At 51.8% G+C, this 12910-nt stretch overlaps 1 protein-coding gene across 1 annotated transcript in view; it reads left to right on the top strand.

The window, feature by feature from the left end:
• Positions 1–789: 789 nt before the first annotated feature.
• The window catches only part of FOXO3 (forkhead box O3), a 91399-nt gene continuing 79278 nt past the window's right edge, over positions 790–12910 (top strand). Inside the window, exon 1 of the mRNA XM_080586907.1 lies at positions 790–2621. Within this exon, the coding sequence (XP_080443033.1) occupies positions 2022–2621 (600 nt within the window). The 5' untranslated portion in view covers positions 790–2021. The remainder of the gene's footprint in view (positions 2622–12910) is intronic.

Genomic DNA, 12910 nt, shown 5'->3' with positions numbered 1-12910 from the left:
GAGTCGACCCTGTTTTTGCCCTGAATCTAGTCCATGATGAGGCTGACCCAAGACCAGGCAAGAACTGATACGTACACGTCGCTATGTACTGTATTTATAACTACATCCGTATTAATAGCTCTATATTCTTCGGCTTTGTGGGTCAGCCCTTTTCCCAACCCGTAATTAGCTGCGTCGTCAAGCGAGCTGCTTCGGCGGGCTTTCTGCAACAGCGTGTGCTCAGGGCAGCGGGACTGCGCTCACGTGGGCGCACGTCTGGGTGCGCTCCCTTATCACCCACGGGCTGAACAGAAGTTGTGAAAAGCGGCAGGATAAATCGGACTCCAGAAATAAGGATTGCCACTGTAACTCGTACACAAATTTATGTCCAGTGAGAACAATTTGGAGGGGAAGCAGCGCAGCTGCGACAGCCAGAGCTGGCTTTAAGGTGAAGTGAGGTGCTGAAGATGGGTTGAACATGACAAGAAAACCCAAGGTATGGATTTGCGTCAATTAAAAAACACATGAAGTGAGGAATGAGGGGTTCCTCAAAGCATTACGGCGCGCTTCGCACACCTTAGCACTTCCCACAGCCCACCGACCCAGCACCCAGCCTCTCGGGCCGGCCTCCAAATCCCCCCAAACTCCCCCCACATTCCCTCAGGGACTAGAGGAGGAGCTGGGGGGACAGCACCGGCCGTCCAGCGGCCGCCCCGACCCCACCCCGTCCCACCCCATCCCCGTCCCCGGTCCCCCCGCGTCCCGCCCCGTCGGGGCGGCCCCTGCGCGACGCCGCCCGTGGGCGGGCCACGCCGCGCCGTGCGGTTAGGTTGCGGCTCCCTGCGTGCGCCTATAACTTTGTGTTGCTGCCCGCGGTTGTTAGGAGGAGGGATGTGCAAGGAGCCGGCGGCCAGCCGGGTGACAGCCTGCCGCTGCTGCCGCTCGGGAGGGCTGCGGCAGCCCGGTTGCGCGCCGCCGGATCGCTCGGCTCTCGCCGCCCGCTCGCGGAGGCTCCGCCGCTTTCGCCTCCTTCGCCTTTAAAGGGAAGGCTCCGAGGAGCCCAAGGCGCAGGAGCAGGAGGAGCAGGAACCGTGCGGCAGCGCTGCTTTTGCCTCCCCGGCAATTGGGATCGCTGCTGCTGCTGCTGCTGCTGCTGGCGCGGAGGTGGCCGCGGACACCCCCCCCCCCCGCCGCCGCCTGCATCCCCTCCCGGTGCGGCTCTCTCCCGCTGCCTCCTGTGCCCGGGCTTGGGAAATGACTTGAGCGAAGGGGGGAAAACTGTCAAGATGGCAGCAGCAGGAGCAAGGAGGTTATGAATGTGGTGTTGATGCTGGAACAAAACCCATTCTCTTTGGCAGCCCTAGGGAGGGCTTAAAGCTTCTGGACCTGTTGGAAGACCGGTGATTTGATTTGCTCCTCTTGTGGTCGCCGTCACCCTGCGAGAAGAAGGATTTTATTTTTGATCTGATTTTTTCCTGAAACCGACCGGCCCCGGGGTGGCCTTCGCCCGCCCGCCGCGAGATTTTGGGGGGTCTCGGGGGGCACTGCGAAGTGACGGGCTCACGCTAGCATGCACCTGGACGGCCGCAAAGACTTGAGCTCCCTTTAGGGCGCTCCGAAGAAGGGGAAAAAAAAAAAAAAAAAGTCTCGGCCGTACCCCGAAGGACCGGAGGCTCCGGGACCGGGGGGGGTCCTCTCTCTCCCGGCTGAGCGCCGCGTGCCCCCGCATGGAGTGAAACAACCCGAGGCAGCGCGGCGGACCCCCCGGCCGCTCTCCGTCCGATTTGTTTTCCTCGCTTCCTCCTTCTTCTTCTTTTCGCCCTCCCCCCCGGCTCCCCCTTCTCCTCCTCCTCCTCCTCCCCTCCTCCGTGCGCATCGCCCGCGGGGAGCGGGGCTCGGGCGGCTCGGGGAGCGGCATGCCCGCCCGCTAGGCTCCCGTCGGCACCGAGGAGGCGGCGGCGGCGGCGGAGGAGGAGGAGGAGGAGCGGGGTCGGCGGCCGCCCGCCCCGTCGCCGCCGCAGCCGGCCCGGGGGGAGGCCAAGATGGCAGAGGCGTCGCCCCCCGCCCCGCTCTCGCCGCTGGCCGTGGAGCTGGACCCCGAGTTCGAGCCGCAGAGCCGCCCCCGCTCCTGCACCTGGCCCCTGCAGAGGCCCGAGCTGCAGGCCAGCCCCGCCAAGCCCCCGGGCGAGCCGCCCGCCGACGCCGCCTCCATGATCCCCGAGGAGGAGGACGACGACGACGAGGGGGGCGGCTCGGCCATGGCCGTCGGCGCCGCGGCCCCGGCGGGCGGCGAAGCGGCGGCGGCGGCCGCCGTCCCGGAGGAGGCGGCTCGGCTCCTGGCCCCGCTGCCCGGGGGCGGCCCGGAGGGGCCGAGCCTGTCGCCGGGGGGAGCGGGAGGAGCGGCGGCGGCTGCGGGCGGCGGGGGGCTCGGCGGCGGCGGCGGCGGCCCCGCGGCGGCGCCGAGGAAGTGCTCGTCGCGGCGCAACGCGTGGGGCAACCTCTCGTACGCCGACCTCATCACCCGCGCCATCGAGAGCTCCCCGGAGAAGCGGCTCACCCTGTCGCAGATCTACGACTGGATGGTCCGCTGCGTGCCCTACTTCAAGGACAAGGGCGACAGCAACAGCTCGGCCGGCTGGAAGGTGAGGAGGGGGTCGGGGGGGCGGCGGTGGTGGTGTGGTGTGGGGGGGGACACACACACGGGGAGCGCCGCCCCGTCGCCTGCCACGGGTGGGCTGCGGCAGCCTGCCCGAGGTTTCGCTTAAAATAGGGTTGGGGGGGATAGAAGTGGGGCGTGGGGGTCTTGGGGCGCTTTGCTGCTGCCCTGTGCAGGTGGTGGAGCGAGGGGAGATGCTGGAGCGGAGCAGGCTGGTCTGGTGCAGGTGGGGACGAGCAGGGAGGGAAAAGGATAAAAAGTGCCCCAAAAAGTCTGAAAAAAAAAGCTTTAAAAAAGGCTAAAGAAATTGTTCTCAAAGGCTTTTTGTTTTGAAGTTACACGCACCTTATAGCTCGTGATTGAAATGAGCAGAGTTGCTTTTACGCAGCACCAGCCCTAGTCTCAAAGCTGAGATCCAGAACAGCTCCTGTTTTCTTCAAGGAAAAAAAAAACCAAACAGCACCACAAGAAACCCGGCGATCTGCCACACGTGCCCCACAGGCAGCAGAGGGAAACCCGGGGCTTGGCGTTCCTTTGGGACGTTGGCCGACCTGTGGAGTTGGTGGCCGTGCGGCCACCCGCGCGTTGGGTTGGCGTCTCCTGCGCTGACGGTGTCGGCGAGGGCACCCTCGCCCGACCAGCTGCTGCTCTCCGGGCTCTTCCTCCCAGCGTGGTGACGGTCAGCAGCCCGGATCGCTGCCGTTTCAACAAGCGAGCCGAAAAGAAGCCGATCGAGCCCGGGTCTGTGGGTTGTTTACCCAGCGCACGCGGCGTGCAGCTGGGGCTTCGCTCTCCTGCGCGCAGCCCGAGGCCTAGCAGCGGCTGGTGCGGCGTGCGAGGCACGCTGCGAGCGCGTTCCAGACCTGCTCCTTCCTTCCCCGCTCCCTGGGGCCGTCCCTCGGCGTCCCGGGTGCCGAAACGTCAGGTACACGCAGCCAGGAGGGTGCTGCTGGACGCGGCGCCTGGCTGGGGAGGGAGATCCCGGTGGGATCAACCCGAGGGATGATGTTCGTGGCATCCGACAGGGAGATTTGGGGGGGTGATCAAAGGCAAATTTGTGGGGAAGTTTGTTGGTTTTACAGGGAAATCAGCTTTACCCTTTGGATCTCTCAGTCTTTGGAGCAGGGGATAACTTCTGTGCGACGAATCGGTCAGAGGTATTGCAGGGATGAAACGTCTCTGGCTGTTGTCGTGCTAGCAGCTCTGTCTCGCGTCTCGGTTTCTGAGTAGGACCTGCTGTCAGGAACTGAATTTTGCAGCTGTACGGTTTTTACCTTCCAAACGGAGCCCTGTAGAGGAAGCATTCTGCTGGTGTACTCGTCGCAGGCTTGGGAAAATACGAGCCCAAAGTTTACATCGGTGGCACAGCTGATTCGAGGCACGGCTCTGAAAAGACAGGGATCGGTTTCGCAGCTTTTGCTGCTGTACTAGGTGTAGGGCTTTGAAGTGACTTTACGAATGCAACACGGAGCGTGACAAAGGGTTAAATCTCAGCACGGCAGCCCTGGCCTTCCTGAGTATGGCATCATGTGCAGAGAGAGGCAGGGGCTTTAGCTGTCAGCTGCTGTGACAAATCCCGCTTTTTTATCTGGAACTTTGTATTTTTAGTAAACTCTGGATACCTGCCTTGAAAGGTGGCTCACCAGGTGATCGGGCTGGTACCGTTTCGGCTGAATAGGGTGGCAAAACTCCCACTTGCTTCAGCAGAAGCAGGATCCGGGCCATAACGCCAAGTGCTTTACATTGATTAGTATGCTTAATACAGTCACAATTTTTTTTTTCTGACGATTTATACTGTTAATTTGATATTGATTCCTTTTCTGAGCAGCATTAACTGGTACTTGGAGCTAATTAAAATGTTAAAAACTTGGATCCCTTGAGATTTCTCTGATATAATTTAGTTCAGAAGTTCCTCGCAAGCCTCTAAGATGACCTTTTGCAGAATATGCAGGCACGTTGGTGGCAGAAAATTCTTCCTCTTTTAATGACTGTGAGCTGCCTTTGAAAGTTAGGGTAAGACGTTGGGTCGCGGTCAGGGAGCGTGCGTTTGTGTGTGGGTGGTAGGGGCGTACTGAAAGGAGCAAAGGAGAGGTCAGGAGCTAATCATTTGCTAGGCTTCCAGAGCTGCAAAATGCAGTTCCTAGCGGGGCTAGAGTTTCTTTCAATCCATGCGTGTACATTCAGAAGAGAAATGCTTCAGTCGCCTGGAAAGTAAATGAGTTTCTGCAGAGGCAACACTCTTAAATAGAGACTCCATCTTAGTCTCCCGATGCTAAAACACATTATATGTTATTATCATCTCTGTTTCCCTCACAGGTAATGAATACAACTCTTCAGGAACTAATGTCAGCTTTTCACATCAGACTTTTTTCAGATTGCTAGTTACCCTGAGATTTTAAATGAACAGAAAATACTTCTGCATCAGGAGGCTTTTATCTTAATTTAGAATATTTTTACACAACTAAGTTCATCTTTGAAGGCTGTAAGTACATTTAGCAATATTCTCCTCTAGCCCTGAGAGGGAAAATTGTCATTTTAAACAAAGATAAGAACATAACTTGTTTTGTTATCTTATGTGTTATTATATGTGAAATATTAATGCTGTTTCCAGTGAGATGTGCTGAAGACCATAATCCGTAAGCATAGCCAGGATTACACTCCTCAAAACAATTATCGTAAGAGCTATAAATTAAAGTTACAACTATCGTTCGGCTACACTTTTTTTTTTCTTTTTTTTTTTTTTCGCCTAGGGCATTAAAGCAGAAGTGAATATTTCAGATGTGGTTAAGAAGGCATATATTACGTTTCCGCTAATTCAGATAAGGTTTGCCCCGTGCACACGCCAGCAACCTCCTTGCTTTGTCCCCGGTGGGATGTCAGCTACGCCAGCACAGAGGGGCAGCAGTCTGCAGTGCGTCCCCCTCGAGCCGGCGTGCTTCACACGCTGTTGCATGCCACCTTCAGCCCAGCTCAGTGCGATCCTGCGTGCTTTCGAATCACGGGGAAGGATTTAGATGCATGCTTCGATATCTGCTTACTGTCTGGAATAGTTGTGGGAAGGCAGCGTTTAAATCTGCTATCACCGGAGCTGGGGAGAAAGGTTTGTGAGTGAGCTGGCTCCACTGCAAGGCCAGGTATTGCAGTTACTTCCACGGTGTTCCTCGATGGGTAGATTTCCCTGTGTTCCCAAATACACGTGTCTGTTTTCCTACACATGTCCTGCAGTTGCAGAACTAGTGTGATGACTTGAAACATTTTTTTCCCCCAAATACTTAGGATGCAGCAATTTACTAAATATTTTGAAATAGAAAACCGAAACAGCCTTCTATCCGTGTATATAGTAGAGGTGCCTGGTGTCACTAGAGCATGTTGAAGTACTTCCATACCTTTTCCTATAATGCTATTTTGTAATCTCTTGCAGCACTGTCTTGTGAAACACAGCCTTTTCTGCATGAAGAGTACACTAGGGGGACTGTTTTCCTCTTGGTTGAGCAGTATCGCAAGACTGTGAATCTGGTCCCTCATACGCAGATATCAGTAACTCCCAAATTTAAATACAGCTGATTTGCTTAGTTTTGTTTTTATACCAGAAGCCTGTTTGTTTTACACCTATTGCATTTGTCTTCCTGGAGAAAGATAAATACTAACTGCTGGGATATTTGCTTTGGAGCGTAAATTTTTGGAAACTTTGTACACAGACGTTCATTACCTTGCTTTATTGACCTGCATGTACCGAAGTCTTGCCGTTTCTTCAGCGTGCCAAATGCACGAGTCTTTTCTCTGATTATTGAGACTTGAAAAGACTTGAGAAATTTGCCAGCCGTGTAGACAGATGCCTAAATCTGTTAGCCACATGCTAATATGCAAGATGTGTGGGACGTTTTTTTATCATCTTTTCGCAAGGGATGTGGGAAGGAAGCAACACCACTCTCTGTTCTTCTTATTTCTTCTTCCCCAGAACAGCAAATAGCTTCTTTATCAGGAGCAGCAGTGTAAAACTGGAATTTGCATCAGCTTCATTTTTCTCCATTGCTTTCTTTTTAAGACCTTGTTTCCCAGTTAACTGCTAACTTGAGTATTTTTTTCCAACCTTCTATTATATTCTTACTTTTTTTCCTAATTTCGAGCTGCCTTGTTTGCCCATGCAGAAAGGCTTAGGTTACAAACTGTAGTCTGTTTAAGTTTTGATCTAGTGGGGCAAGCATGGGTTTAAGCACGTGAATAGTTCCTTGGGACTTCACTGGGATTACTTGTGTGCTTAAATTTACAGCTTAAGCATCTTACCTGATCAAAGCCTTACTAGGCTATAATTTCACAAAATGCTCTGTAACATTTGTAAGTGAAGTTTGTGCTGAGCAAAATAGAGAGATGCACAATTCCAGCCCCAAATTCAAAACTGCTAGGTAACAGCTTCTTGCATCAAACAGGAATATAGTTTAGTGTCAAAGTAAGAAATGACTTTTTAAACTTTGCAGTAGAAGCCATGTGTAGATACTAGCACACATCATTATTTTGTATCGGTAACATACATCAAAGACTGCACACTTTTCCCTTGCTCATGCAGGCAGGTAACAGCTATTAGAGGAGAGACAGGTATTGGGTAGCTCTTGAGAGTCACTGACGTTGTTTCCTCCCTGGTACGACAGCAAGGAGCACATCTACTTAAGGGCTTGCTAAATGCAGATATAAACACATCGCCTTGGTGAACGTCATCAGCTGTAAAGAGTCAGAGGCTCCAATAAACTTAGAATAGGAAAACTCCAGTGAATGCTGCAGGATAACATCACCGTCAGGTAGACTTGCTTGGTAAGTACTGGGATCAGTGCTCCTCAGTTCTTTAAAAACAAACGGCTACCTGTAACAATCATGCAGCATTGGCGTTGTCTGTGACAGATTATTGTTGTCAGTGTTTGAGCATATTTAAAATACGAAGCGTGAGAGTTGGCTCCTGCACTTACCTGTGTGTTTGAAAGGACGTGGTTAATGCTAGTAAAAATAAAATCACACTAGTGGGCTTTATATCAGCTGTATTGTCCTGGCATGAGCAAACGCTGTTGACAGTGTTTTTTCGGGAAAAGATCCAGCCTTCCCCGTATTTGTGCAGTAGGTTTCTGGGCCCCAGGCACAGACTCCGGGGCCGTGCAGCGAGATGGAGATGATCAAACTGGCTAAGAGAGGTGGCCAGCACACCTGCCCCGGGACGTCCTGCCTCTGCTTGCCTTTGTCCACGTACAGCCAGCGGTGTCTCTTGCACGAGGCCGTTTTGCATTCAGGTTGTTTTGGTGCTTCTGCAACACTTTGCTGTAATACGGGAGATGAAGGAGGGCCAGGCACATGCTGGCACAGTTAAAAAGGTGAGTGGTGAGGATCAGCCTGGCCATTTTGTGAAGGCTCTTTGTGCTGCCGTGGGCAAAGTGGACATCCTGAGCCAGGAGGAGCCCTTTGCAGAGCGCTGGCGCCAGCAACCTCACCGTGGCAGCCAGGGGCTTGGAGGGGTGGGCAGGGAGAATGTGCAATAAGCATGAAATCGCCCCCAAAATCACAGTGGGTGCACTTAGTTCAGAGGGGGTGAAGGGACCATCTTGGGGATGAGGGACGTCTCACGGTAAGCAGCCAGATCATTTCTCTAGGTGGCAGCCTCCTAAATGTGCCCTGCAAGGTTTTGGCAGCCAACTTGTTGGTGTGAAGTATGGAAAATCCGTTGTGAAGATTGCTTCTTGCCTGCAGTGCAATTACAGTGGTTCGTCGTGCAGCGGCAGCTTGCCAGGGGAGAAACCAAAAATGCTCCCAAATGCAAGTTGCTACTCAGACTAAAATCTTCACATGTTCTTGTTTCTCTCCCACTTCTGTAAAAGCTTTCCTACTATCTCTGTCACGGAAAAAGTGCCCAAGGGCAGGGTTGTAAAATGGCAGCTATAGATTACTTTTAAAGGTGTACGGCCCTCCGCATCTCAAGGCAGGATCTCTCTGGAGGAGGGTGAGCTCTGAACATCTGATGTTCCTGGTGCAGCCGAAAGCTCCCATTCCCAAATTCACATGGGAAAGGGGCGACAGCCTCGGCGTGTCCCGGGGGGCCCGCAGCGAGCACCAGGCCCGCCGATAACGCGGCGCCGAGGGAGCTGCGGGTTTTTTGATGTGGCTTTTCTGGGGGCTGACAATACGTGCAGTGGTTCGGTAGCAAAAAAATAAAATGTTCAAGTCATGTGCACTGTCATTCAGTTTTCAGTAGTGCTGGCTCAGCACATCAGGAGTTAAGTGAAGATTAAGTTTAACCTTTTGTTTGCTCTTTGTTTCTACTTCTACAAACTTGGACTGTTCCTCTTTATTACAATTTCCTGAGCATTGCCACACACTAAGCTTGGAAAATGAGGTGTATTTAGCCAATTTATGGCCTGACATATGTTAATTAACATTAATTACCTGCTTGAATAGTCCATTTAGCACTTATTATTAAAAAGTGGCTTGTCTACAGAAGGGGATTTTCCTTCGGAGTGAGATGTTTTGTTCTAACTTGCTTCAGACAAAGCCAGGATGGGGTATATCGTGCTTCTTTGCGTGGCTGTGCCAGCTTTCTTGCGCTCCAGTTGTGCGTGATGGGATACCATTGCAGCACTGACAGTCGCCAACTCCTTACCTGTGACATTTATTTGACGTTGGCTTAGCTTTCCAAGCAAGCCAGCGTGTTTCCAAGTGGTTTTCTCTAGCGGTAGGTACAGCCCTTTCTTCTCTGATTGAGGCAGCTGGAGAAAGAGCTCTGCTTCTCAGCGTGCCAAAACCCAAGTATGCATACTGCTGCAGGTCTGACAGGCCACGAGAGCCTCAGAACTGGGTTCCTGCAGCTGTCGAGAGCCAGCCACCGCTGGAATGGAGCACGGTCTCCAACAGAAGCAGGTTACGTCTTACTGCCTTCATCAGCTATATTATCTACAGTATCTGGCAATACACTGGGCAAAAGTCGTCACAGGTCATTGGCCTAAAACCTTTAACATGAGGAGAGTGATAAGCAGAGATCACTCGCCCAATTTCCAAAGTGCCAGTATTTTGTTAAAAATCCCATTCCTCACTTCCCCATCCCCCAAGTCCTCATTCCTGTCTTGGGAGACTCCAGAGGTGTTACATCCTACTTCACCCTTTCCTTCCTTGCCTTTTGTAACACCAGTCTGGGGGTGCCGCATGGTGCAACGGGTTGCCTCTGTGGCAATAAAATATAAATAGCTGGGCAGGACATCATGCTTAGTGCAGCAGCAGTTTGGCTGGGGTGCAGCGTGGGGTTGGAGGTGATGGGGCTGCGGGACAGCCACTTCAGGGCTCTGTCAGGGGTTGGGATTTAAACACAAGTGGTTGTGTTAGTGCTCTGCCCCATCCGTGTGATGAGGAGCAAAGGAGCTGCCTTTCACTGGAGCTGGAGGAGAAGACCATTGCCACGTTGACAGTGGTTTTGCCAGAGCAGTACCCCTGATGCCGTGCCTCGCTGCGGGGTTTGGGAGAACCGGTCTTGCCATGCAGAGCCCGCCTGCTTTCTCTGGGCTGTCCCCTTGCACGTTTGCATGCTTGCAACACTGCTCTGCGGAGGATTCGAGGCAGGTCAGGAGTTAACAGCGCTGGTGTCTTGTTGGTAACGCCGTGCGTGTCCTGCCTGGACTTTGCTTATTGGCACAATTTTCTTTATCTGTTCACTAGTACTGGTTAAAAATAAAGGCTATTTAAAGATTTCTACCGATACAAAATGCCTTTGTGAGATTTCACTGATAGAAAAATGCCTTTCTGGGGATTTGTACTGATAAATGCCTTGTGAAGATTGGTTCTTCTAACACACTTGCGGTAACGAATGGAATTAATTGCTTGCTTGATCAAAACGTGCTATGTACTCGCGAGCTGAATTATGAAATGCGGTGTTCTCACTTGAACTCGTTTATTCGGCAAGGTGCTCTGCTTTTTTTTTTTTTTCTCTGCTCGTATTTTGCTATTAATTTCTCCCCCGCTGGCGGGGCTGGCACTCGCTGTGCGTGAGGGGAGCTACGAGGGAGGTGCGGCCTGGCCCAGGAGGATGGGGGGCAGCGATAAGGGGCGAGGAGGGTGGCAGGCAGCACGAGGCCGTGCAGTCGACACCTCTGAAGCCTGTGCTGTCCTCCTGTTTTCGGAGGCAAGGCGCCTGCCCACCCCAGGGGTTTCCTGGACCTCTGACTCCTCTTGAAGAGCACCGGGGCCCTGGGTACACCCGGGGCTGTGACCAGAAGGTGTGCGTGACGTGGTCCTAGGGAAAAGTTTTGGGGAGGTTTGCTGGCTCCCCAGTTGCACAAGGAGGAAGGAGCCGAACCGGGCCGGATGCCAGCACTTTGGCAGGGAGGTGACACCTGTTTATCGTGGCCCCAGAGGGGTGGGAGGCCGGCAGATAAGCGGGGAGGCTGGTGAGGAGCGGGCGCAGCCTGCTGCGGGAGAGCAGATAGAGGGGCACCCAAACACGCGGGCACACGGCCGCGCAGGATTCAGTGGGGACACAAATCCTTCTGCAGGGGTTCAGCCGGTTACAGTCCAACTTGCACGGGTATCTGAGAGCAGGGCCTGACTCTTGTCCCTGCAAAGGCCACGTCAGAGCAGCGTGATGGGGCTTTCCTGCGAAGGCAGGGCTCTCCTGCAGCGTCAGCCTGCGTTTGCATTGGCATAAGTAAGAACTGGGCCAGCAGTGCTTAAAATCCTGGCTGTAGCTGGACCCGGGCTCCCCGTGAGGACTGAGCATGGCCAAGGAGCATTAGCAACTGTGTTGCACTTAAGTAAACAAAGCTTTGTTTAAAAATGTATTAATTACCTGGTAATATTCTTATACAAACCACTTTCCTAGTCTAGACAGCCAGCACCTCTGAAATTGGTAGGTGATTTGTCCGTATAACTTGGGGCTTTCTCATACTGTACCATGTTGCTTTCTACACTTTTTCTGAAATAGGGTGAAGAAGAATAAATATATTATTTTAAATAAATTGTTTTAGGACATGACTTCCAGGGTCGTATTTTTTTTATCTAGAGCGTGGACCACGTTATCTAGATATATCCTCCGGTTATGCATCGGCACTCTTAAAACCTGCTGTATTTTTTTTTCTCTCTGTGCAAGCTCTTCAAGCAGACATTTCAGCTCTCTGTAGACGGGTTGTGACGAAAGGTAGCCCCACCTTCTCACATGAAATTCGCTGTGTAAACATACTTTAAAACGCGAGACTTAATCCAGATTGAAATTTTCTGACTGTGGGTATTTGTAAAGTTAGACTGTGAACTCCTATCTTGGGTAAATATATTTGCTAGTGCTTCATGGAGGATTTATTGGTTTCGTATATAAAGTTCTAGATACGCTTAGTACATAAAATTGGTTCCTGATAAGCGCGAACACTGCTAAACAAAGAGTGTTTTAGTGTAAGACTTCCACAGACTCCTGCATTATCACCTTTTTTGCTGATTGGTTTTGCTCTGAGGACAGTGATGTGGTTTCTTGAAAGCCTATAACCTGTTATTTGCTCTGCAAAGCTGCTCTGGCCCTTAACTAATTTCAGAGAACATTTTTTCCAGGAATTCTTAGGAGAAGGTGACGCCAGTTCAAGTCGTGTCCTGAGATGCGATGTAAGCTGAGACTCGTGAAGCCACTGTCCCTGCTTTGTGCAACACTATCTGCTAGGTTTAAAAGTTTCACTGTATGGGGGAACTCAAAACCATTTGTCTGCCATGTCAGGTTTCAGAGTGAATGGTAGTTCTTTAAGTATTCATCAAGACCTGCAGCGGGAGGCGGCTGTTCCTGCTATGCCTTTGGAGGAGAATAGCCTTGACGCCAAGAGCGATCCTGCCACCGAGAAGCTGTAAAAACTCTTGAACATTTTGTGAACCTTGTGCAAGCAGCTTCTACTTTGGTACAGCCTGAGCCATATATGTGGCCCAGATAAGTAGGCCACATCTAAAATCTTAGAACTGAAAATGGAAATCGTGTCAGAGCTCTGAATGGCTTGGGCCAGAGGTTTCCAGCCTCCAAACTTTACGTTATTATTTTCGTCATTATGGTGACAGTGTGATTCTCAACTTCCCCAAGCTGATTTATTTCTTGCTCCACTGCTCTTACAACTTGGTTCCTTCATGGTGAAAGTACTTCAGATTAAAATGTACTAGGAGGTTTGCATAATTGAAGTAAGAGAGAAATCTCTTACAAAGAGCTGTTTTCCAGAAAACCCTGGGAAAGGGAACTGTAAAGTTACAAAGGTGTTTGAAAATCAATAGCGAGGCTATTTTAAATGGGAAAAC

This window comes from Anser brachyrhynchus, assembly GCF_964034855.1.
Source record: "Anser brachyrhynchus genome assembly, chromosome: 3".
In the NCBI taxonomy this organism is placed as follows: Eukaryota; Metazoa; Chordata; class Aves; order Anseriformes; family Anatidae; genus Anser; species Anser brachyrhynchus.
This window is presented reverse-complemented; position numbering and strand designations above follow the sequence as displayed.